At 43.7% G+C, this 23,819-nt stretch overlaps 1 protein-coding gene across 2 annotated transcripts in view; it reads left to right on the top strand.

Annotated features, from left to right (window-relative positions):
- The first annotated feature begins 517 nt into the window (after positions 1 to 517).
- The window catches only part of bbs9 (Bardet-Biedl syndrome 9), a 266,939-nt gene continuing 243,637 nt past the window's right edge, over positions 518 to 23,819 (top strand). For both annotated transcript variants that reach the window (XM_088327566.1, XM_088327565.1), the window contains exons 1-5: positions 518 to 649; positions 4,678 to 4,789; positions 4,871 to 5,027; positions 16,394 to 16,458; positions 16,518 to 16,631. In XM_088327566.1, coding sequence (XP_088183692.1) covers positions 4,678 to 4,789; positions 4,871 to 5,027; positions 16,394 to 16,458; positions 16,518 to 16,631 — 448 coding nt within the window. In that variant the 5' untranslated portion in view covers positions 518 to 649. The remainder of the gene's footprint in view (positions 650 to 4,677; positions 4,790 to 4,870; positions 5,028 to 16,393; positions 16,459 to 16,517; positions 16,632 to 23,819) is intronic.

The raw sequence follows: 23,819 nt of genomic DNA, 5'->3' as shown, positions 1-23,819 counted from the left end.
TCATGCCTTGGGGCGGCTCTGATAATAACATTTAAACGACATAGTAATTCGATAAGTTGCTATTTTAGAAATACATTACAAACTGGTAGCCCTTAGCACTATTTAGTTACAAAAAAAGGAACGTTTGATTTAAAAAGCTTTGCAACCCTTGGCTTCAATTTTATAAACTGTGGGAAGGAAAAGAGATAATTTATAACGTTAAAAGAACTACATCCCCCGGAAGGCCATTCTTTCCCCTGCACATGCGCACAACTGCCACGCTCGCCTCAATCTGAGCGTCAGTACATGACAACAAGACGATGGCTTTAAAAGAGAGAATTTATAACGTTAAAAGAACTACATCACCCGGAAGGCCATTTTTCCCCTGCACATGCGCACAACTGCCACGCTCGCCTCAATTTGAGCGTCAGTACCATGACAACAAGACGATGTCTTTAAAAGAGAGAATTTATAACGTTAAAAGAACTACATCACCCAGAAGGCCATTTTTTTCCCTGCACATGCGCACAACTGCCACGCTTGCCTCAATTTGAGCGTCAGTACCATGACAACAAGACGATGGCTTTAAGGGAGCAAATGTGATTTTTTTTTTTTGAACTACAACGATTATTAAAACCCTCGGCTTTTATAACGTGTCGGCAAAGAAAAGGTAAGACAGACTCCGCACCAATTCGATCATGGGTTATTCGCGGAGCTAGCTAGTTAACCGGCTAAGCTAAAGTTAAGGTATTAGCTGCTAGCTAATTCATTCGTGAACGCGCCTTGATGAGTGCGCGTGAAGCGCAACTTATAAACGGGAAATCATGTTGTGCACAAATGTGGATTTAAAAAGAAAATGTGGGAAAATCCTTACGTTTTTGGAGCATCTCAAAGATGAGGCAACAGTCTCTATGAGCATCTGATATATGAGCAAGAAATAAAGGGAATTGATGCCATTTGAATCTTACATTTTGAGCACGAAAGTCAAGGAATGTTATGCTATTTAAATCAAAGTCTGCTAGAAACACAGTTTGTCCCTTCACGTCAATGCAATTACACAATTTCTGAGCATGGTAAGATATTGACTGCTTTTAAACTTTTGAACATTGACAACAAATATCTGATTGCACAAAACCTCACTGAAAAGTGAATTCATTTGTTGGATAAATGTCTCGTTTTATTTTATCTTTACTGGATTACTTGCGTGCTTCATCTGCTCAGTCAGCACTAAGACAAGATTAAAGCTGCTTGCCTTCTCAATAGCATTTACGTTACCTTGTTGGTCACATGACTAGTTGTGCTGCTCTCTGATTCGCCGCTGTTGTCAGCATGCCCGGAAGTCGTGGCATTTCGAGGGGCGTTTTATAAAAGCTCTTTGAGAATTGGCAAAGATGTCCATCCATACATCCATTATCTGCACCGCTTATCCTCAGTAGGGTGGCGGGGGTGCTGGAGCCCATCCCAGCTATTTTCGGGCAGTGGACACCCTGAACTGGTTGCCAGCCAGTCGCAGGGCACACAGGGACAGACAATTCGCCCGCTCATTCACACCTAGGGACAATTTGGACCGGCCAATTCACCTGACATGCATATTTTTGGAATGTGGGAGGAAAACGGAGTGCCCGGAGTAAAACAACGCAAGCACGGGGAGAGCATGCAAACTCCACACAGGAAGTTCGATCCCATGACCTCAGAACTGTGCCGCACTCGCGCTAATCACTGCATCGCCGTGCTGCCCTAAAGATGTTCAAATTGGCAAATTTCTGTCTGTTTTAAAGTGTATGTGAAAGGTGTGGTGAAATCCTCTTTCTGTACTTAGAGACGGTGGCAGTTATCTGGAAGACAGGAGTCACCATCTACAGTGGAACCTCGGTTCTCGACCATAATCCGTTCCAGAATCCTGTTCGAAAACCGATTTGTTCGATCACCAAAATCATTTTTCCCATTAAAAATAATGTAAATCGTTTTAATCTGTTCCAACACCCTGAATGTTTACCTCGAATGCTTAACGTAAACATAAAGCTAACCCGGGCTAATCGTACGTTCGCTTTATCGTAATCTTCCGTACGAAAGATTACGCTAACATGAACGTGTAAAAATAAAAAAATCAGGTCGTTTACAAGTCATTTAGCACCCGGGTCTCCACAACAAGTGGTGAGCGGTTCATTGGAAAGGGGGCTCCGTTTCAACACCCCCAATGTTGGGCTGCGTTCCAACACCCTGAATGTTTAACGTAAACTTAAAGCTTACCCAGGCTAATCGTACGTTCGCGTTATCGTAATCTTCCGTACGAAAGATTACGCTAACATGAACGTGTAAAAATAAAAAAAAGGATGAAGAAAATAATTATGAATAGGATTTCTTACCTTTGTGGTGGTCAGCAGAAGGTGCAGGCAAGATCAGACACTCCACCTACTTCATATTTTGCTATCATTTCTTTCTTAAATGCAATAGTTGTACGCACTACTTTTCTTTTTTCACCTGTAGCAACTTTGCTGCTTGCACTGACTTTCTTCGGAGGCATAATAAGGGGCTAAAACACTTGTACGCCGCTCAGCATCGCACCCTAGCGTACGCATTACCGGCGTTCGAACTCCGATTTTTTGACCAAACAGCGAAACAAGAATATCTTGAAATTTTTGGTCGGACTCCGATTTGTTCGAACTGAGAGGCGTTCGAAAACGGAGGTTCCACTGTAATTGTTTTATGTTCGGTTATACAGTGAATTCTTCCCTCCTGGCTGTTCATTTTGAGAGACCCAGTCAGAGGTGAACTGTCCCCCGGGTAGCCCCTCCATTACGCTTTTCCGCGTCTCATTGTCAGTCTTTTTGCACACCTTCACAGGAAGCAGAAACGTCAACGCTGCAACAAAGGGGCGCCTAGTTGACAAGAGGCAAAGTCAAGTGTTGTTAGATAATACAAAATCGTTTATTGTAATAGTTTTTATTTTTGGGGGAAGTTCTCGCGCCACCCCCCCATGTGTCATGGTAAAAATTCTTCAACTGTGCCTAAAACCACGACTGCTAATATATCTTGTGTCTAGGTTAGGGGTCACTAACGTGATGCCCGCGGGTAACAGATACCACCCAAAACAACCGGCTATCCCGCATACTCGTTCTTAAAATAGGTCACCAGTGAAGGGTCGTTGTGACTTTAAGGGAAATTTGATTTCTAACTGACGAAATCAGTGACATGATCAGGGTCTTAAATGCATGATGAATTCTTCCAAAATTCATTTCAAAATTATCCTCAATGTAGGCATGTATGCATCACTCAGAGTCCTTATACAAAGCATGTTTCAGTGGTAAACTGAGCGTATTTTAGACCTTTTAATAGCTACAACCTGGCAATGACATGATCAATATAGTAACAACATGGTAAAAACAAACACAGACCACAAACAGACTAAGAGACAGTTTTTTCCCCAGAGCTGTCAAACCCTGTTATTGACAGTGTGACATCTTTAGCGCAATCAAGTGGTTTCATGGAGTGTTTTAATTGTTTATTATTATTATTAATTTTATTATCATCCATACCAGTCGATCTACGTTCCTACCCTTGCAATGTCAGTGTTTTTTTTTTTGCTTAAGTGTTCATTTAAGGGGGGCGGCAGTAGCTCAGGAGGTAGAGCGCTCGTTTTGGGATCAAGAGATCGCAGTTCGAATCCCGGCTCCTCCGTGTTACATGTCGAAGTGGTTCAGTGTAAGACACTGAACCCCTAATGCCCCCAATAAGCAGGTTTGTGCCTTGCATGGCTGCACGGCCGCTATACGTGTGTGAGTGTGGGTGAATGGGTAAATGTGAAGCACATTGTAAAGCGCTTAGGGAAGTCTTCATTGACTTGAAAAGCGCTATATAAATGCAGATCATTTCATTTTATTTAAATAAACATTTGTCCCTTTTGTTTTTTTTCTCCTTGCGTGAGGTTTTCATGTTTCCTGTTGACAAACCTCACTATGGTAGCTTTAGACTGGTTCTCACCTCTTGATAATGGATGGCATGCTTCTATGTCCTCAGCATTGATAGATATCCCTTCATGACTCACCTATTGTCATGAACTGCGGGTTATGACTGAAAGAACACAATCCCGGATACAAGTGTCTGAATGAGGTTCCTTTCGTAGGGTGTCTGGGTTCTCCCTTAGAGATAAGGTGAGAAGCTCAGTCATCCAGGAGGGACTCTGTGTAGAGCCACTGCTCTTCCGCATTGAGAGGAGCCAGTTGAGGTGGCTCCGGCATCTGATCCTTCCTGGACGCCTCCCTCGGGAGGTGTTCCGGGCATGTCCCACCGGCAGGAGGCCCCGGGGGCGACCCAGGAGACGTTGGAGAGACTATGTCTCTTGGCCGGCCTGGGAACGCCTCGGGATCCCGTCGGAGGAGCTGGAGGAAGTGGCTGGATAGGGATGTCTGGGCTTCCCTTTTAAGGCTGCTGCCCCCGCAACCCGACCCCGGATAAGTGGAGGAGAATGCTCACCAGGGTCGCGGGGGTGCTGGAGCCCATCCCAGGTATTCTCGGGCAGTGGGCAAGGAACACCCTGAACTGTTTTCCAGCCAGTCACGGGGCTTATGATTATCATCATTATATTTATTATTATTAATTTCACACGTCGAAAGAGGAATGTCTTCCCCTAAAAATCCTCAAACACATCGACCCCATACATCCCAACTTCTGATCTTCTCATTTTGTCTTCCCAATCAGATGTCACTGTTCAAGGCGCGGGATTGGTGGTCGGCAGCCCTGGGCGAAGGCGAGGAGTTTGACCAGGGATGCATGTGCGTCGGAGACGTGGATAATAGTGCCACAGGCCATGGTAACGTATCAGGAATAATATAATAAGTTACTTGCAGTAATAATATACGTGACATCACATATTTTTGTTCATCTGGTGCAGATAAAGTGGTGGTGGGCAGCTACATGGGCATGTTGAGGATATTCTCCCCTCACTCGGCCAATGTGGCAGAAGGGGACCAGGGCACGGCAGACGCTCAGCTCCTGGAGGTTCATCTCCAGAACGCCATCGTACAGGTGGAGCTGGGGAAGTTTGTCTCGTGAGTAGATCTGACTGCTACCATTTCAGCATGGACACTTTTGCTCAAAAATGCAAAATATTCATATTCATTATCTGAAAAAGGGACTTTCAAACGATAAGCGAAATGTATTGATCCAGCTCAGGATATAACACTTTTTTATGAATTACTTCACAAGTCCATCCATCCCTTATCTGCACTGCTTATCCTCAGTAGGGTCGCGGGGTTGCTGGAGCCCATCTCAGCTATCTTTGGGCAGTAGGCAGGGGACACCCTAGACTGGTTGCCAGCCATTCGCAGGGCACACAGGAACAGACAACTCACTCGCTCATTCCCACCTAGGGACAATTTGGACCGGACAATTAACCTGACATGCATGTTTTGGGAATGTGGGAGGAAACCCACGCAAGCATGGGGAGAACATGCAAACTCCACACAGGAGGACATTCTCATTCGTATCGATACCAGCTCAGTAGCCTAGATGGTAGTGTGCCCGCTTTGAGACTGGGAGGTCGCTGGTTCGCGCCTCGGCCGAGTCATACCTAATTGGTATAATGGCGGCGCCCTCTGTTGGCTGCGGCTGCATCGGCTCGCTACAACGGGTCAGGTGTATCGACATTTCGTTCTGTGTACATTGTTACAAAGAATGACAATACAAAGGAAATTACTATTATTATTATTATTAACTGTTTTGAATATACTTTTACAATATGTACATTTTCCAAGAGCTGGAATGTCCCTAATTTCACCCTGCAAGGATAGTTTAAGAAAGTTTCTTAAAACAAATAATATATTGAAGCTATGTTCAGTTTCAAGGCATAATGTTATAATAAGTGATGTGCTTCTCGGGTCGAAACCATGAAGCGTTTCCCAAGTAATTTGTATGAGTGGTTCATTAACTATAAGTTTAAAGCCCGAAGCAGGTGTATTACCTGACTGATTCAGGAAATGATTCGGTAGGTTTGGGTGCAGTTTGAAATAAAAACAGCAAAAAACCGCTATGCATTCCCCTCAACTACGTCTTGAGTCCAAAAACACTAGAAAAACATGTCAGACATCGAATGAATTAAATGAAAATCAATTAGCACTTTATTTTCCCTCATTATTTCACATTTTCACTAACCTATGACCAGGGTTGGGTAGGGTTACTTTAACTGGATTACTTTCAATTACTTTTGGATGACTCCAATACCAACGATGCTAATAAAAGACAAAAGAAACTAAATAGGAATCAAATGATGACTCACAACACGTGGTAAGGTTTCTCTCCTGGCTTTGATCTCTTCGATCTTCGGCAAAACGAACATAAAATGCGACAGAAACAAAATGAAACTAAATCCAAACATCATTTTTGCCGTTTCATGTATTCCGTTACTCCCCAAGCCTGCACAAAATTGAGTCATTTTATTCATATTTAGTTTCTTTTGTCTTTCATTAGCATATTTGGTATTGGAGTCATCCAAAAGTCATTGAAAGTAATCCAGTTAAAGTAACCCTACCCAACCCTGCCTATGACAGGGGTTAACCAGCGGCACGCGAACGCACAGCAAAATAATAAAAATAATGATTATTTTGAAAAATGCACATTTTTACATAAATTTTAGGCACTTTCAGTTGCGCGCTGTGTTGTTTAAGGGCTTTACTGTCGCGCCCCTCCTCCTCTGCTCCGTGTGTGTCTGCGCGGTGCCTCGCAGAGGAGAGATCCGTGTTTTAACCCAGCCACAGAAACACCGGAGTGCGATAAATGAATGAATAATGAAAGCTCCTCCAGCGAAAAAAATGTGGCCTTTCCACCCAGCGTGCACGGATGACTTTTGTAAAAAAATGACCGTATTTGTGCACAGGGTTGGGTAGGGTTACTTTAACTGGATTACTTTCAAAAACTTTTGGATGACTCCAATACCAAATATGCTAATAAAAGACAAAAGGAACTAAATATGAATCAAATGATGACTCACAACACGTGGTAAGCTTTCTCTCCTGGCTTTGATCTCTTTGATCTCCGGCAAAACGAACATAAAATGCAGGGTTGGGTAGGGTTACTTTAACTGGATTACTTTCAATGACTTTTGGATGACTCCAATACCAAATATGCTAATAAAAGACAAAATAAACTAAATATTAATAAAATGATGACTCACAACACGTGGTAAGCTTTCTCTCCTGGCTTTGATCTCTTTGATCTCCGGCAAAACGAACATCAAATGCAGGGTTGGGTAGGGTTACTTTAACTGGATTACTTTCAATGACTTTTGGATGACTCCAATACCAAATATGCTAATAAAAGACGAAAGAAACTAAATATGAACCAAATGATGACTCACAACACGTGGTAAGCTTTCTCTCCTGGCTTTGATCTCTTTGATCTCCGGCAAAACTAACATAAAATGCAGGGTTGGGTAGGGTTACTTTAACTGGATTACTTTCAATGACTTTTGGATTACTCCAATACCAAATATGCTAATAAAAGACAAAAGAAACTAAATATGAATCAAATGATGACTCACAACACGTGGTAAGCTTTCTCTCCTGGCTTTGATCTCTTTGATCTCCGGCAAAACTAACATAAAACGCGACAGAAACAAAATGAAAATCAATCCAAACAGCTTGTCAACATCATTTTTGCCGTTCCATGTATTCCGTTCCTCCCCAAGCCTACACAAAATTGAGTCATTTTATTCATATTTAGTTTCTTTTATTAGCATATTTGGTAATGGAGTAATCCAAAAGTAATTGAAAGTAATCAAGTTAAAGTAAACCTACCCAACCCTGTTTGCGCATTATGCCTCGAGAGCGCTGTACCTCGCAATTCGCGTGCTAAACGTCATTACGAGACGAAACATGAACATGAATTCAAGCATGAGTCTGACCGGGCGGAGACATTAAAACGCGCTGTGTCCAGGTACGGCAAACAAACACAGACCCTGAAAACCATTGTCACTGCTAAAAGCACCACCACTGAAGCAGGTTAGCACAAATTATTGTGTGGTACCGGAGAGGGCAGTTAAAAGCGTATTAGAAAACATTTTCAAAATAAGTATAAACCCATTTTACACCAAAATATACAAATTTATGTTACTGGTCTTCAATTGGCACGGAATAGGAGGAATGACCCATATATACAGTGTTCATTTGAGCTGTGAAAAGTGATGGGTCCCGGGACTCTATGGGTCCCAACAGAGATCTATGGCTCCCCAAAATGGAGTGTGCTCCATGCCCTTACAAACTGTTGTATTTTCCCTTACAAAATACAAAAAAATCTTTTTTTTTCAAACTTGTTTATTTATGTCGTTTAACATGTTATATCGTACATGTGTTTCATGATATCATATATATTACCAGCTCAGTAGCCTAGATGGTAAGGCGCCCGCTTTGAGACTGGGAGGTCGCTGGTTCGCGCCTCGGCCGAGTCATACCTAAGACTTATAACATTGGTAAAATGGCGGCGCCCTCTGTTGGCTGCGGCTGCATCGGCTCGCTACAACGGGTCAGGTGTATCGACATTTCGTTCTGTGTACATTGTTACAAAGAATGACAATACAAAGGAAATTATAATTATTATTAAATTATTATTGTTAATGAACATTTTGTTGTGAGACACTGAGTTGCTCGACATGAATGAGCTTTATTATAAAAAAAGTTCAAAAATAAAGTCGCTTGGACGTTCACTGTAGAAGGAAAAAATACATGCAAATAGAATTAAGTAGAATAATACATTTTCTTATTCAAATTATGAATTCATTTTCTGCATTCAATTATTGTTGGTAATATACTGATTAAAAGGGACCAGAACAAACCTGTCTTTTTTCATTTTCTCTGTTTATACTTCCTTTTTTTCCTAACTTCTTTATACAACATCATCATTCGTAATATAGTGAGCCGTTGGAGAGCCGGCTCTCTTTGATGAGTTAAGCCGAAAAAGCCGGTTCTCTAAAAAGAGGCGGACTTTCACTACACAACTTGAACTGGAGATCGGCGTGCAGACGAAAACTCGAACCGCGAGACCAAAACAACAATGGCGGATCTGCCTGACGAAAAGTTTGGAGTGCGGTAAATCTTTGTTAAAAAATGATAATGACAATTTGGTGTCAAAAAAGTTGCGTCCCAGAGACGCACGTTGATTTGAGACGATGCGTCCCCAGCAAAAATCATGCGTCTAGGACGCAGGGACGCGTTCAAACCAGAACACTGTATATATATTGACACGTATCTCCTTTCTATGAGACAAGACTCTGTGATTGTGATTTTTAAATAGCCTTCATTTGAGAGACTAAAGCCAAGATATAGGAGCTTAATCCCACTCAAATTAGCGCACGAATGAGGATTACGCCCGGTGATTTGAGCAGTAGTGTAATGCGTTTACAATGAATTTGCATGGATAGTTTTTTTGTTGTTAGGGGGGTTTTGGTCCTATCTGGTAACTTTTTCAGTTTGACTTTTAAAGTCGTGTTTGGATGCGTTTGGTGTACAAGAAAGTCATGATTACCTGTACCCGCTCATTTGGCACCAACCGCCGCCGGTTCTGATTGGCTCCCTGTCACTATTTGAACCCAGTCCTGTCAATCCCCTGTTGTCAGTCTGTCTGCGAAACTCTGTGTATACAAGGCAAGCCTTCTTTGACCCTGACTCCCGCTTGTCCCGTTTTTGCTTCCGTCTGTCTCCGGCAACGACCCGTTTTGATTCTGACCACGTCCGCCCCCCTTCCCGGTTTACGACCCATTTTTGTTCCCGACTACGTGTACTCTCCCAAACTGGCTTACGACTCGTTTCCGACCCCGACCATGCTGTGCTCTCCCTGTCCCGGCTACTGACCAGTTTTCCGTCCCTGACACCGCTAACGCTCGCTACGGAAGATCCACTTCCGTGTTCGGAAAACAAACCAAGTACGAGAGCGACTTGCTTCCCGCGCCTAGCGAGCGCTGGATCGTGGGCGCAGCCCTTCCTCTTTCCTTTCATAAAAATTGTGAGAAACGTAACGCAATTGGTGTTTCTGTCCTGGTCCTGACATAAGATGGTCCTTAAAATGAGGACAACGCAAGAGATAAACCAGTGGATCTAAAATGGAGTGTATGTACAGCATACAACAAAAGTACTAAAAAAATACAATAAAATACTGAGAAACTATCTAAAAAAATACACCAGGATATTTAATTTCATGCTTTAGAAAAAAACTGGTCCTCCCTGTTTAATTTTACATGCCTATCAATAAAGGTAATGATTTATTTTTCACATAGACTGTCACGGTTACCATGGCGCCCAATTGGCCCCGCCCGTGTGGCGCCACCTGCGGCTCATTGACATATTGGCTTTCCGTCTTTTCAAACTCAGTGCTCTCATTTTTCCTTTGTCAGTCTGTCAACGAACCTCTGCCTTGCAAGACGTGGGTTCCGACTCGGTCCTGTTTTCCTTTTGGTATTTCCTGTCCGGTGTTGTCCCCGTTTATTTTGTCCTCTTAAATATAGGTTTCCAGTTTTGTTCCGTGTATTTTTGTCCTGTTTATTATTCTCTCCAGTTTTCGTTCCCGTCTTGTTTGTCCTGTTTATTTCGATATTCTGTTTCATTATCAATCTTGTCAGTCCCGTCCTGTCTGGTATCGACCCCATCTGTCCGATATCTGCTCGGGCAATTGGAATCAATTTCGTCGATCTCTGGCTTCCTGTCTTTCCACGCCACACCGCTGCCTATCGTGCATGACTCCCCATTTCCCGGACAATAAAAGGCTTGTGTGAGAATGTCACGCGTTTGGGTCCTGATCCTGGTACGGTTTTGGACACAGACCTTTACTGTTCAAATTAAATAGTTATTATAGATACTTGTTAAATTCACCTTTTTTTATGAAATATTTTCCTTTTTTTTAATTTTCTGGTTCTTTATTTTAATTTTTGGGGGGTTTAGTTTCCAATATGAGCAGCACGGCGGCGCAGTGGTTAGCGCGTGTGCGGTACAGTTCTAAGGTCTTGGGAACTTCCTGTATGGGTTCAAATCCAGCTACCGGACTTCCTGTGCGGAGTTTGTATGTTCTCCCCGTGCTTGCGTGGGTTTCCTCCGGGCACTCCGGTTTCCTCCCACATTCCGAAGACATGCATTTCAGGTGGATCGGCCGGTCCGAATTGTCCCTAGGTGTGAATGAGCGAGCGAGTCGTCTGTCCCTGTGTGCCCTGCGATTGTCTGGCAACCAGTTCAGGGTGTCCCCTGCCTACTGCCCGATGATTGCTGGGATGGGCTCCGGCACCCCCGCGACCCTACTGAGGATAAGCGGTGCAGCTAATTAGATGGGATGAGTTTCCAATATGTTCTGAAGGGGCCACTAAATGTAAATCAAGCGGAAGAAATTCATGAGACAGATGGCGCTGTCTCCCTTTACCAGTTTGCTCCAAAAAAAAGTGATTTTTTTCGTGGAAAATAGTTTCCAAAATGTCATCGCCGTGACTTTTTTGTTTCCTCCCCATCCCGTCGCTTCGGTGTTTGCTTTAAACCGCGCTCGGCCGGCACGGAATTCCTCCCGGGAATCCGCCGGGCATCTGGGACTGAGGCGAGGCCGGAGAATATAAATACTGGCTGGCTGACCGAGGCGGCGGGCAACCCACCAGTGATTTTTTTTCCCGGGATGAAAGAACATTTGTGGGATCGGCTTCCCCTTCCGTCGCGGTCTCCCCTTTTCCGAGGACTGCATTTTGTTCTCGCCGGACAAAATCAACAAAGGTCTTGTCGGTGGAGAAGTCGCGTCATGGCTGCGTCTGCAGGCGGTTAGGAGCAGTGTTCCCTCTAAACTGCGCGCGTGCGCAGTTGCGCACTGCTCGCACGTTCTCAGCGCACAAGAAAATCTAACCAGCGCACAAAAATAAGGGCTCAAAATGACTATTTAAGAAGCGACTTAAGTCAAAGTTACAGTGCATGAAGGTCAAAATACACGGGTCCCCTGACGTTGTGTCCTAAATGCGGTATTTTGAAGTAGAGTCGAAGTTGAGTAAAGTTAGTAGAGAATGTCGAGAACCGGCTTCTTCAGCTCGGCTCACTAAAAAGAACCGGCTCTTTCGGGTCCTAAATGGCTCTTCAGGTTGTTTTTGCTTCTTTAATCCCAACTTGACCAAATATTATGTAAAATTATGCACAAAATGACTTAGAGGAAGGGGGGAATGGAACAAAAAAGAAAAAAATACCAACATGAAAAAGGAGTGAAAAGCTGAGAAAAAAAGAAACAAAAGGAAGAGAAAAAAAGAAGGAAAATTTAGAAAAAAGCCAGATAAAAAGAAAAGAAAGAAACGTAGGAAAAAAGTAAATAGAAAACAAAAACAAAAAAAGTAACAGCTCTGAAAAAATAAACACAAAGAGATTTTTTTTAAAGAAATTTAAAAAAACATGGAAAAAAGAAGAAAAATTTTGTGTTGCATTCAAATGATTTCCAATGATATCAAGTCAATCTTGTTGCCAACATTGTACTTCCACTAAAAATGTGATTAAGTACAGTTCTTACAACCAACTCAATAAGCCCCCAAAAATGTTAATATTATGCGACAAAATATATCAGGAAAAAAAATTGACCTGAAATGCATGTTTCTGGAACGTGGGAGGAAACCGGAGTGCCCGGAGGAAACCCACGCATGCACGGGGAGAACATACAAACTCCGCACAGGAAGTCTGGAGCTGGATTTGAACCCACGACAGGTTCCCATGACATGAACTGTGCCGCACAAGCGCTAACCACTGCGCCGCCGTGCTGCCTTTTGTAATAATACATGAGTCAATTCGTTCAAAAGTGAAAAATAATTTTGTATTGCCGGAAACTCAGCAAAATGTAACGTGATGTCAAGTTTTGGACATGTTTGATACTGACTCAGCTGCCACGTTTGGGATTGCCTTTGCTCACTGTTTTTTCAAGCGTTGCTCACCGACTGTGTGAACGCTCAGACCCGTGAGGAAAATTACAGGGAACATTGGTTAGGAGTTCATCTTAGGGATAAGGAGAGAGCTTCGACGACAAGAATTGAAATCCTTGAGTGATTTGGGTTGAGGACTGATGACAGACGTAAAGTGCTGCGTTCCACTAAATGTAAATACATTTTCCTAAAACTTGGCACAATGTGATACAGCATGGTGGCAAAGGACTGCTTTTTCCAAATGAGTTCTCTTTTATTTTCTTTCCCGCCCCCCGTCTTTTATTTCTAAACTGATCACATTATATTGAGTCAAGTCAAGTCAAGTTTATCACAAAGAGTCTCCAAGGGCTGCCCAGACCACAGACTATTATGTCACCATCCCCTGATCTAAAACCTACATGAGGGCAAGGAAAAACTCAAAAACCTCAAGTCATGTCATGTCTATTTGTTTGGCCCTTGATCACAAAGAGTCTCAAAGGGCTGCACAGACCACAGATCATTGTTAATCACAGACTATTATGACACCATCACCTGATCTAAAACCCACATAAGGGCAAGGAAAACTCAAAAACCTCAAGTCATGTCCTGTTTATTTCTTTGGCCCTTAATCACAAAGAGTCTCAAAGGGCTACACAAATTATTGCAAACCACAGAATACTATGACACCATCGCCTGATCTAAAACCTACATGAGGGCAAGGAAAAACTCAAAAACCTCAAGTCAAGTCAAGTCATGTTTATTTGTGACGCCATTAATCACAAAGAGTCTCAAAGGGCTGCACAGATCACAGATTATTGCAAACCACAGACTATTATGACACCATCCCCTGATCTAAGACCTACATGAGGGCAAGGAAAAACTCAAAAACCTCTAGTTACTAGAGGTCAATGAGCCGCAGGTGGCGCCACCGGACAGGGGTGGCCAACCCGGTCCTCAAGAGCCGCATGTCCTGCATGTTTTTGGAGTTTCTCTGTTCAAATACAGGTGATCCTAATCACCTGGGTCATTATTAAGCTCCCGCACAGCTTGCAAACAATCTTAAAATTTGCATCACCTGAGAAACCTCCAAAACATGCAGGACATGCGGCTCTTGAGGACCGGGTTGGCCACCCCTGCTCTAGTATGTCATGTTTATTTGTTTGGCCCTTAATCACAAAGAGTCTCAAAGGGCTGCACAGACCACAGATTATTGCAAACCACAGACTATTATGACACCATCCCCTGATCTAAGACCTACATGAGGGCAAGGAAAAACTCAAAAACCTCTAGTATGTCATGTTTATTTGTTTGGCCCTTAATCACAAAGAGTCTCTAAGGGCTGCCCAGACCACAGATTATTGCAAACCACGGACTATTATGAAGCCATCCCCTGATCTAAAACCTACATGAGGGCAAGGAAAAACTCAAAAACCTCAATTCAAGTCAAGTCATGTTTATTTGTTTGGCCCTTAATCACAAAGGGCTGCACAGACCACAGATTATTGCAAACCACAGACTATTAATAATTTCCTTGTATTGTCATTCTGTGTAACAATGTACACAGAACGAAATGTCGATTGCACCTGACCCGTTGTAGCGAGCCGATGCAGCCGCAGCCAACAGAGGGCGCCGCCGACCACTTTTTTTTTAAGTCTTAGGAATGACTCGGCCGGGGCGCGAACCACCGACCTCCCAGTCTCAAAGCGGGCGCCTTACCATCTAGGCTACTGAGCTGGTGGACTATGACACCAGCCCCTGATCTAAGACCTACATGAGGGCAAGGAAAAACTCAAAAACCTCTAGTATGTCATGTTTATTTGTTTGGCCCTTAATCACAAAGAGTCTCCAAGGGCTGCCCAGACCACAGATTATTGGAAACCACGGACTATTATGACACCATCCCCTGATCTAAAACCTACATGAGGGCAAGAACAAACTCAAAAAAAGTCAAGTCAAGTCATGTTTATTTGTGACGCCTTTAATCACAAAGAGTCTCAAAGGGCTGCACAGACCACAGACTATTGCAAACTACAGACTATTATGACACCATCCCCTTATATTGTCAACATAAAATATAGTGCATTCATATGCTATAGAATAGAAGTGTTTTTTAAGCCTAGATTTAAACAGTTCCACTGAGGTTGCAGATGGAATCTCTGGGGGAAGAGCATTCCACAGAACGCTCTCCAACCTCCAGATTTCTTCTTGGCTCTTGGGATCCCGAGTAGACCAGCATTTTCAGAGCGAAGGCTCCGGACTGGAACATAAGGGGAAATCTGAAAGATATGAGGGAGCAAGTCCATGCATGATTTTGTATACTACCAACAGAACTTTAAAATCACATCTTAAGCTAACAGGGCGCCAATCCAGGTTAGCTAAAATCGGGGTCATGTGATCAAAATGTTTTGGGAGAGAATGCAAGAAAACCCTTCAATATGGAAGATTTGAAACAATTATGCAAAGAAGAAAGGGCCAAAATTCCTCCACAGCATTGTGAAAGACTCATTACCAATTATCATAAACGTTTAATTTCTGTTATCCCAACTCGCTCTTAGGTTCTATGGGGGCAATTAATTTTTCACGTAGGGCCAGATAGGGTTTGATTTTTTTCGTGTCTTAATAAATGGAATCAACTTTTCAAAACTCATTTTTGTGTTTCCTTGGGTGGTCTAAAATTGGCGGATGAGTGGTACAGTTCTAAGGTCATGGGATCAAATCCAGCAAGAGCAGTCCTGTGCGGAGTTTGCACGTTTTCCCCGTGCCTGCGGGGGTTTCCCACATTCCCAAAACATGCATGTCTGTCTCGGTTGCCATGGCGCCCAATTGGCCCCGCCCGTGAGGCGCCAGCTGCAGCTTGTTGACAGATTGGCTTCCCCACTATTTAAACCCTGTCATGTCAATCCCCGGTTGTCGTCCGTCTGCGAATCTGTTTTTACACAGCAAGCCCCTTTTCGCCTGTCCCGTTTTTTGCTCCTGTTAGTCTCCCGTTACGATCTGTTTTGATCTTGAGCACGTCTGCTCTACCGTCCCGAATTACGACCTGTTTTTGATCTCGACTAAGTCTAGTCTCCTCTCCTGTCTTTCGACTTGTTTCCGATCCCGACCACTTTTTTGCTTTTCAATGCCGGCTACTGACCCGTTTCTTCCGTTCCTGATATGGCCATAGCTCGCCACGGAAGTCCAACTTCCGCTTTCAGAGCGACTTGCTTCCCGCGTCCAGCAATCCCAAGATCGGGGGCGCAACCCTTTCTCTTTCTTTGAATAAAACTTGTGATGAACGTTACGCGAGTGGGTCCTGTTTCCATTCTGGTCCTGACAATGTCAGGTGAATTGGCCAGTTCAAATTGTCCTTAGGTGGGAATGAGCGAGTGAGATGTCTGTCTCTGTGTCCCCTGCCCACTGCCCGAAGATAGATGGGATAAGCTCCAGCACCCCCGCGACCCTACTGAGGATAAGCGGTGCAGAAAATGGATGGATGGATCCGAACCCTTTCTGAAAGTTCTTTCTGTGATGATGTTTTTATGTTCCCAGATGTTCAGACCTTCTCCACCTGGCAGTCCTCCACCCCAGGAAGCTCTCTGTCTTCTCCGTTCTGGGTAAATTTCCCTTACACTTCCATTTCAGATATTTTCTGTTGACGCCCGTGTGTTTTTAGGCATGGCGGGCAACGTGGAACATGGCGACCAGTACCAGATCAAACTCATCTACGAGCACAACCTCCAGAGGACCGCCTGCAACATGACCCACGGACCCTTTGGAGGGGTTACGGGTAAGGCTCGCTCATTCACTCGGAGAATGCTCTCTCATGGAAAAAAATACAAGTCGGGGACGGCCCAGGGTGTCCCAAGAACAACACACACGGGATTCCCTTTAAAGAGCAGAAAATGACTCTTCCCAATAAAGACTGCTTTGTGGAGACGTGCACGTGCGTAAGTAATTATGTGCACGTTTAGAAGAAGCCAGACTGCGTCCTGGTGGGACAGAACCCTGTCCTGTTTTACATGCAGGGTTGGGTAGGGTTACTTTAACTGGATTACTTCCAATGACTTTTGGATGACTCCAATACCAAATATGCTAATAAAAGACAAAAGAAACTAAATAGGAATAAAATGATGACTCACAACACGTGGTAAGCTTTCTCTCCTGGCTTTGATCTCTTTGATCTCCGGTAAAACTGACATCAAATGCGACAGAAACAAAATGAAAATCAATCCAAACAGCTTGCCGACATCATTTTTGCCGTTACTCCCCAAGCCTGTTCAAAATGGAGTCATTTTATTCATATTTAGTTTCTTTTGTCTTTTATTAGCAAATTTGGTATTGGAGTCATCCAAAAGTAATTGAAAGTAATCCAATTAAAGTAACCCTACCCAACCCTGCTCACCATAAAAAGGTTTCAGGTTACAAAGTACCTGAACGGGAAACTATTGCCTCACGTTACAAAGGCGTTTCAGGATACAAAGTGATTCCTTTGGTCTGGGAATCTCCCCCCAACTTAAATCGTCTTCCCCATGGGATGGGTAGGGTTACTTTAACTGGATTACTTTCAATGACTTTTGGAGGACTCCAATACCAAATACGCTAATAAAAGACAAAAGAAACGAAATAGGAATAAAATGATGACTCACAACACGTGGTAAGCTTTCTCTCCTGGCTTTGATCTCTTTGATCTCCGGCAAAACGAACATAAAATGCGACAGAGACAAAATGGAAATCAATCCAAACAGCTTGCCAACATCATTTTTGCCGTTCCATGTGTTCCGTTACTCCCCAAGCCTGCACAAAATTTAGTGATTTTATTCATATTTAGTTTATTTTGTCTTTTATGAGCATATTTGGTATTGGAGTCATCCAAAAGTAATTGAAAGTAATCCAGTTAAAGTAACCCTACCCAACCACACAGCTTAAAAATTGGAACTTTTATTGTGAGTTCCTCGTTATTTTTTTTGCTATTATTCCAGTTTGAATGAAAAACGAGGAAGAGGGGAGTTTTAGTTTATATTTCATCCACTCGTTCACTTTTCCATGCTAACTATTTTCAACCGCTAGAGGTCAGTGCGCGCCATTGAACTACTGTTGTTCTGTTTGCTGGGTTCAACAGAAGTTGGCGAATTTTTTATAGAACTTGCACGTAAAAGTACGACAAGCAATGCAGGAGTGAGTAATCGGGAAGAAGGGAGATTTCCCGAAAAATAATTTGAAGATCTGTGGATTCATTCTCTAGTTAGCTATTTGGCCACATTGAGCGCAACATATGAGGTGGGTTTTACCGTCTTGTGGGGAATTCTTCCATCCCAATGTTTGGTTGGTTTGGCCCACCACCATTTATATCACAGGTGTCAAACAGGCGGCCTGCGGGCCAGATCAGGCCCGCTGAGGGATTAAATCCGACCCGCGAGACGACCCTCAGAGAAGCGCAAGAGAAAAACGAGCTGCAGGTTGAAATATATCAACTTGATGTTGCCAAAGCCAGGTGCCTCGAACAAAGACACTGTCTTTGTAGTTTGTTTTTTTCTCTCTCTCTCTCTTTCCCCCCCCTTTGCTCCCACTCTCTGTCTTTTTCTCTTTCACTCTTTGTGTCTCTCTTTTTCTCTTCCTTTGTGGCTCTTTGTCTCTTTCTCTCTCTGTGTCTTTTTAACTTCCTTTTTTCCTTTTCTCTTTCTCTCTTCGCGCTTTCGTTTCTCTTTTCTTTCCTTCTGTCTTTCAATTTCTCTTTGATTTCTTTCTTCCTCTCCCTTTCTTTTCCCCCTCTCTCACGACTTTTTATCTCTTTTGTTTCTCACACTCTCTCCCTCTCTTTTTCTTTTTTTGTCCCGCCCTCTCTCCTTTTCCCTCCCTCTTTCTCTTATTTCTGTATCTCTCTTTTTTTTTTCTTTTTAATATACCAGTCCGGCCCCCGACAGAATGTTGGTTCTATCGTGTGGCCCCCGAGTTAAAATGAGTTTGACACCCCTGATTTATATATAGCGGTAAAATTAATATGAAACTGCGCAAATGAATTGAGTCAAGGAAAGATTCAGGGCAGAAAGTTGCTCATTGGACCCTAAAAAGTCAAGAAAAGAAACAGAAACACGTTAAATGAAGGACTGCTATCCTTCATTTCACTCATCTTGCACCCGGTTCTGTGTTTTGCTACGTGTTTGCAGAATTTAGCGCTGAACTTCACCGGGTAGCTCCTCACACTCAAATAAGCTCGTCGTGATGGGAATTTCGTCTCTATTTTGAGAAGCGGCTCTATCAACCCGGCTCACTAAAAAGAGTCGTCACTTTTGATCCCAAAAGGCTCTTTAGATTGTTTGGGTTGCTTTTATCCATACATAAAAACATATCATGTAACATTAGGCACAAAATGTTCTTTTTTGTAGTGATATATTACGACTGTGTGTGTGTGTGAATGGGTAAGTGTGAAGCAGATTGTAAAGCGCTTTGGGAGGTCTTCATTGACTTGAAAAGCGCTATAGAAATGCAGACCATTTACCCTTTAGCATCTTGATTATCCTCAAAACGTTTGGAGGCCTACTCCCTATTGGTGTGTGAGTGTGTGTGTGAATGGGTAAGTGTGAAGCACATTGTAAAGCGCTTTGGGAGGTCTTCATTGACTTGAAAAGCGCTATAGAAATGCAGACCATTTACCCTTTAGCATCTTGATTATCTTCAAAACGTTTGAAGGCTGACTCCCTATTGGTGTGTGAGTGTGTTTGTGAATGGGTAAGTGTGAATCACATTGTAAAGCGCTTTGGGAGGTCTTCATTGACTTGAAAAGCGCTATAGAAATTCAGACCATTTACCATTTAGCATCTCGATTATCCTCAAAACGTTTGGAGGCTGACTCCCTATTGGTGTGTGAATGTGTGTGTGAATGGGTAAGTGTGATGCACATTGTAAAGCGTTTTGGGAGGTCTTCATTGACTTGAAAAGCGCTATAGAAATGCAGACCATTTAGCATCTTGATTATCCTCAAAACGTTTGGAGGCTGACTCCCTATTGGTGTGTGAATGTGTGTGTGAATGGGTAAGTGTGATGCACATTGTAAAGCGTTTTGGGAGGTCTTCATTGACTTGAAAAGCGCTATAGAAATGCAGACCATTTAGCATCTTGATTATCCTCAAAACGTTTGGAGGCTGACTCCCTATTGGTGTGTGAGTGTGAATGGTTAAGTGTGAAGCACATTGTGAAGCACTTTGGGAGGTCTTCATTGACTTGAAAAGCGCTATAGAAATGCAGACCATTTAGCATCTTGATTATCCTCAAAACGTTTGGAGGCTGACTCCCTATTGTTGTGCGAGTGTGTGTGTGAATGGTTAAGTGTGAAGCACATTGTAAAGCGCTTTGGGAGGTCTTCATTGACTTGAAAAGCGCTATAGAAATTCAGACCATTTACCATTTAGCATCTCGATTATCCTCAAAACGTTTGGAGGCTGACTCCCTATTGGTGTGTGAATGTGTGTGTGAATGGGTAAGTGTGATGCACATTGTAAAGCGTTTTGGGAGGTCTTCATTGACTTGAAAAGCGCTATAGAAATGCAGACCATTTAGCATCTTGATTATCCTCAAAACGTTTGGAGGCTGACTCCCTATTGGTGTGTGAATGTGTGTGTGAATGGGTAAGTGTGATGCACATTGTAAAGCGTTTTGGGAGGTCTTCATTGACTTGAAAAGCGCCAAAGAAATGCAGACCATTTAGCATCTTGATTATCCTCAAAACGTTTGGAGGCTGACTCCCTATTGGTGTGTGAGTGTGAATGGTTAAGTGTGAAGCACATTGTGAAGCACTTTGGGAGGTCTTCATTGACTTGAAAAGCGCTATAGAAATGCAGACCATTTAGCATCTTGATTATCCTCAAAACGTTTGGAGGCTGACTCCCTATTGTTGTGCGAGTGTGTGTGTGAATGGTTAAGTGTGAAGCACATTGTAAAGCGCTTTGGGAGGTCTTCGGTGACTTGAAAAGCGCTATAGAAATGCAGATAATTTACCATTTCTGGGGAAACTGCTCATCAACATTAACTGAAGAGTACAATATTAAATAAATCCTGCAAAACGAAAATAAGGAAAAGCACGCCCCCTACTATTTGAAAAAAAAAACAAAAACACTGCTCTAGATACTCCAATTGCATTAAAAATGTGCAAAAGTATTGACAAAGTCACTGGGTTAGAATAAATGAGATTCAGGTTATATTTCAGGCTTCGGAGTTCATCTCCAAGGAGCTATTAGAGCGTTTTTCTTTCATTTTCGAAAATGTCCTTTTTGCAGAAAACTGCGCTGGCGCTCCAACTTGACCTTGGAGCCAAACCGCATCAGCGCCGCGTCGTCCCGGCTATTTTTAAACGGAGGTTATTATCTTTTATTGGCGTGTAATAAGTCCGTTTGTAGTGGACGGGAGGGATCGAATAACCCGGACTTAAGCTAATAAACCAAAATAGAAATCATAGTATTGTGCCCTGAACTCTACACACAAGACTCTCTGTGCAGTATGCAGCCGTTATTCACGATACTTTTCGGGCTTGGCGTGTAGCCATTGTGCACCGTGACGCTGAGGTTCTAGGTTTGATTCTAAAAGGATGTTTTCCTGGTGTGTTTAAATGTCCTTGTCACAACCAGAACGGAATCAGGACCCAATGGCGTAACGTTTACCACAGGTTTTATTGAAAGAAATAAGAAGGGCTGCGCCCACGATACGGCAGGAGCTCAGGAGGTAGGGCGCTCGTCTTGGGATCAAGGGATCCCAGTTCGAATCCCGGCTCGTCCGTGTTACATGTCGAAGTGTCCTTGGGTAAGACACTGAACCCCTAATACCCCCAATAAGCAGGTTAGCGCCTTACATGGCTGCAAGGCCGCTATTGGGAAATGTGGAGCACATTGTAAAGCGCTTTGGGAAGCGCTATATAAATGCAGACCATTTCATTTCATTCGCTGGACGTGGGAAGCAAGTCGCTCTCGCACTCGGATTGTGATCCGAATGCGGAAGTGGATCTTCCGGAACGGGAGATGGCGGTGTCAAGGACGGAAAAAACAGGTCGATAGTCGGGAAAGGAGAGCAAAAACGTGGTTGGGATCAAAAGCGTGTCGTAAGCCGGATGGGAGAGCAAAAACGTGGTCGGGATCAAAAACAGGTCGTAGCCGGAGACAAACGGGGACATCAGTAACGAACAGCAGCAAGTCGCTCTCGTACTCTGATTATGATCCGAATACGGAAGTGGATCTTCCGGAGCCAGTGATGGCAGTGTCAGGGACGGGAAACAGGTCGGTAGTCGGAACAGGAGAGCAAAAACGTGGTCGGGATCAAAAACAGGTCGTAGCCGGAGACAAACGGGGACATCAGTAACGAACAGCAGCAAGTCGCTCTCGTACTCTGATTGTGATCCGAATACGGAAGTGGATCTTCCGTAGCCAATGATGGCGTGTCAGGGATAGAAACAGGTCGGTAGCCGGGACAGGGAAAGAAAAAACTTGGTTGGGGTTGTAAGCGAGTCGTAAGTCTGGACGGGAGAACATACATGGTCAGGAGCAAAACTGGTTGTAGCCGGAGACAAACGGGAGCAAAAACGGGACAGGTGGGAGTCAGGGTCAAAAAAGGCTTGCCTTGTATCAACAGAGGTTCGCAGACGGACTGACAACAGGAGATTGACAGGACTGAGTTTAAGTAGGGACAGGGAGCTAATCGGAGCTCGCAGCGGTTGGCACCAAATGAGCGGGCACAGGTGATTCACATCGGTAACAGCAACTTTGTTTTAGTCACCGAAGCAGACAAAAAAAGTAATTTTTGACGACACTGGATTTCTTCCTTCGAAGGTACTGGAAAAATGCAAAAACTGGCCTTGAAAGTGCTTGAATTTGCCCATGAAAAAAGGTGCTGAAACCCTTAAGTTTGCACGTGTGTTTAACTGTCCTACGGTGTAACTGTATTGCGTTATTGTCATGATTACTGTTGTGACTAAGCTCTGCCTGCTCATTTGGCGCCAACCGCCGCAGCTTCTGATTGGCTCCCTGTCAGTATTTGAACCCAGTCCTGTCAATCCCCTGTTGTCAGTCCGTCTGCGAACCTCAGTGTATACTAGGCAAGCCTTTCCCAACCCTGACTCCCACTTGTCCCGTTTTTGCTCCCGTCTGTCTCCGGCTACGACCCGTTTTGATCCTGACCACGTCTGCTCTCCCGTCCCGGCTTACGACCTCTTTTTGTCCCCGACCACGCCTTGCTCTCCCAGTCCTGGCTACTGACCAGTTTTTCCGTCCCTGACACCGCCATCGCTCGCTACGGAAGATCCACTTCCGTTTTCGGATCACAATCCTAGTACGAGAGTGACTTGCTTCCCGTCCAGTGAGCATCAGATCGCGGGCGCTGCCCTTCCTCTTTCTTTCAATAAAATTGTGAGAAAATGTTACGCGATTGGGTCCACCCTGGGTGCTGGTCGTGACAGTTATGGGATGCTGTGGAACATGCTCATCACTCACACACGCCCACATGCATACACCGTGTGTTTACACAGAGAAGGCGTGTAGGAGTGCAGTGTTCTGGTTTGCCCGCGTCCCTGCGTCCTAGACACATGATTTTTGTTGGGGACACATCGTGTCAAATCAACCTGCGTCCCCGGGACGCAACTTTTTTGACACAAAATTGTCATTATTACCCGATTACTTTTTTTTTTTTTTTTTTTTTTTTAACCAAGATTTACCGCACTCCAAATTTTTTGTCAGGCAGATCCGCCATTGTTATTTTGGTCTCGCGCCGATCTCGGCAAACGAGATCTTGTTGCTTCGAGATGACGTCATTGTTGAGATGCTTGTCGTCGAGTGAAAGAGAAGTATGCCTCTGAAAAATCAGTTGGTATTAGGTGCAAATCAACAAAAAATTTGTAATTTCTTCAGTGTCGGTACTAAGTCGAAACATAATACAGAAAGTGGTAACAACGGCAATAATTCCGTCATTTAAAAACGGCTGAGAAATTCTTCAGAAAACT

The sequence above is a fragment of the Urocampus carinirostris genome, chromosome 2 (genome assembly GCF_059441175.1).
Source record: "Urocampus carinirostris isolate Australia breed hairy pipefish chromosome 2, RoL_Ucar_1.0, whole genome shotgun sequence".
In the NCBI taxonomy this organism is placed as follows: domain Eukaryota; kingdom Metazoa; phylum Chordata; class Actinopteri; order Syngnathiformes; family Syngnathidae; genus Urocampus; species Urocampus carinirostris.
Note: the sequence above shows the minus strand (reverse complement) of the source record. Positions and strands in the feature narration are given on the sequence as shown.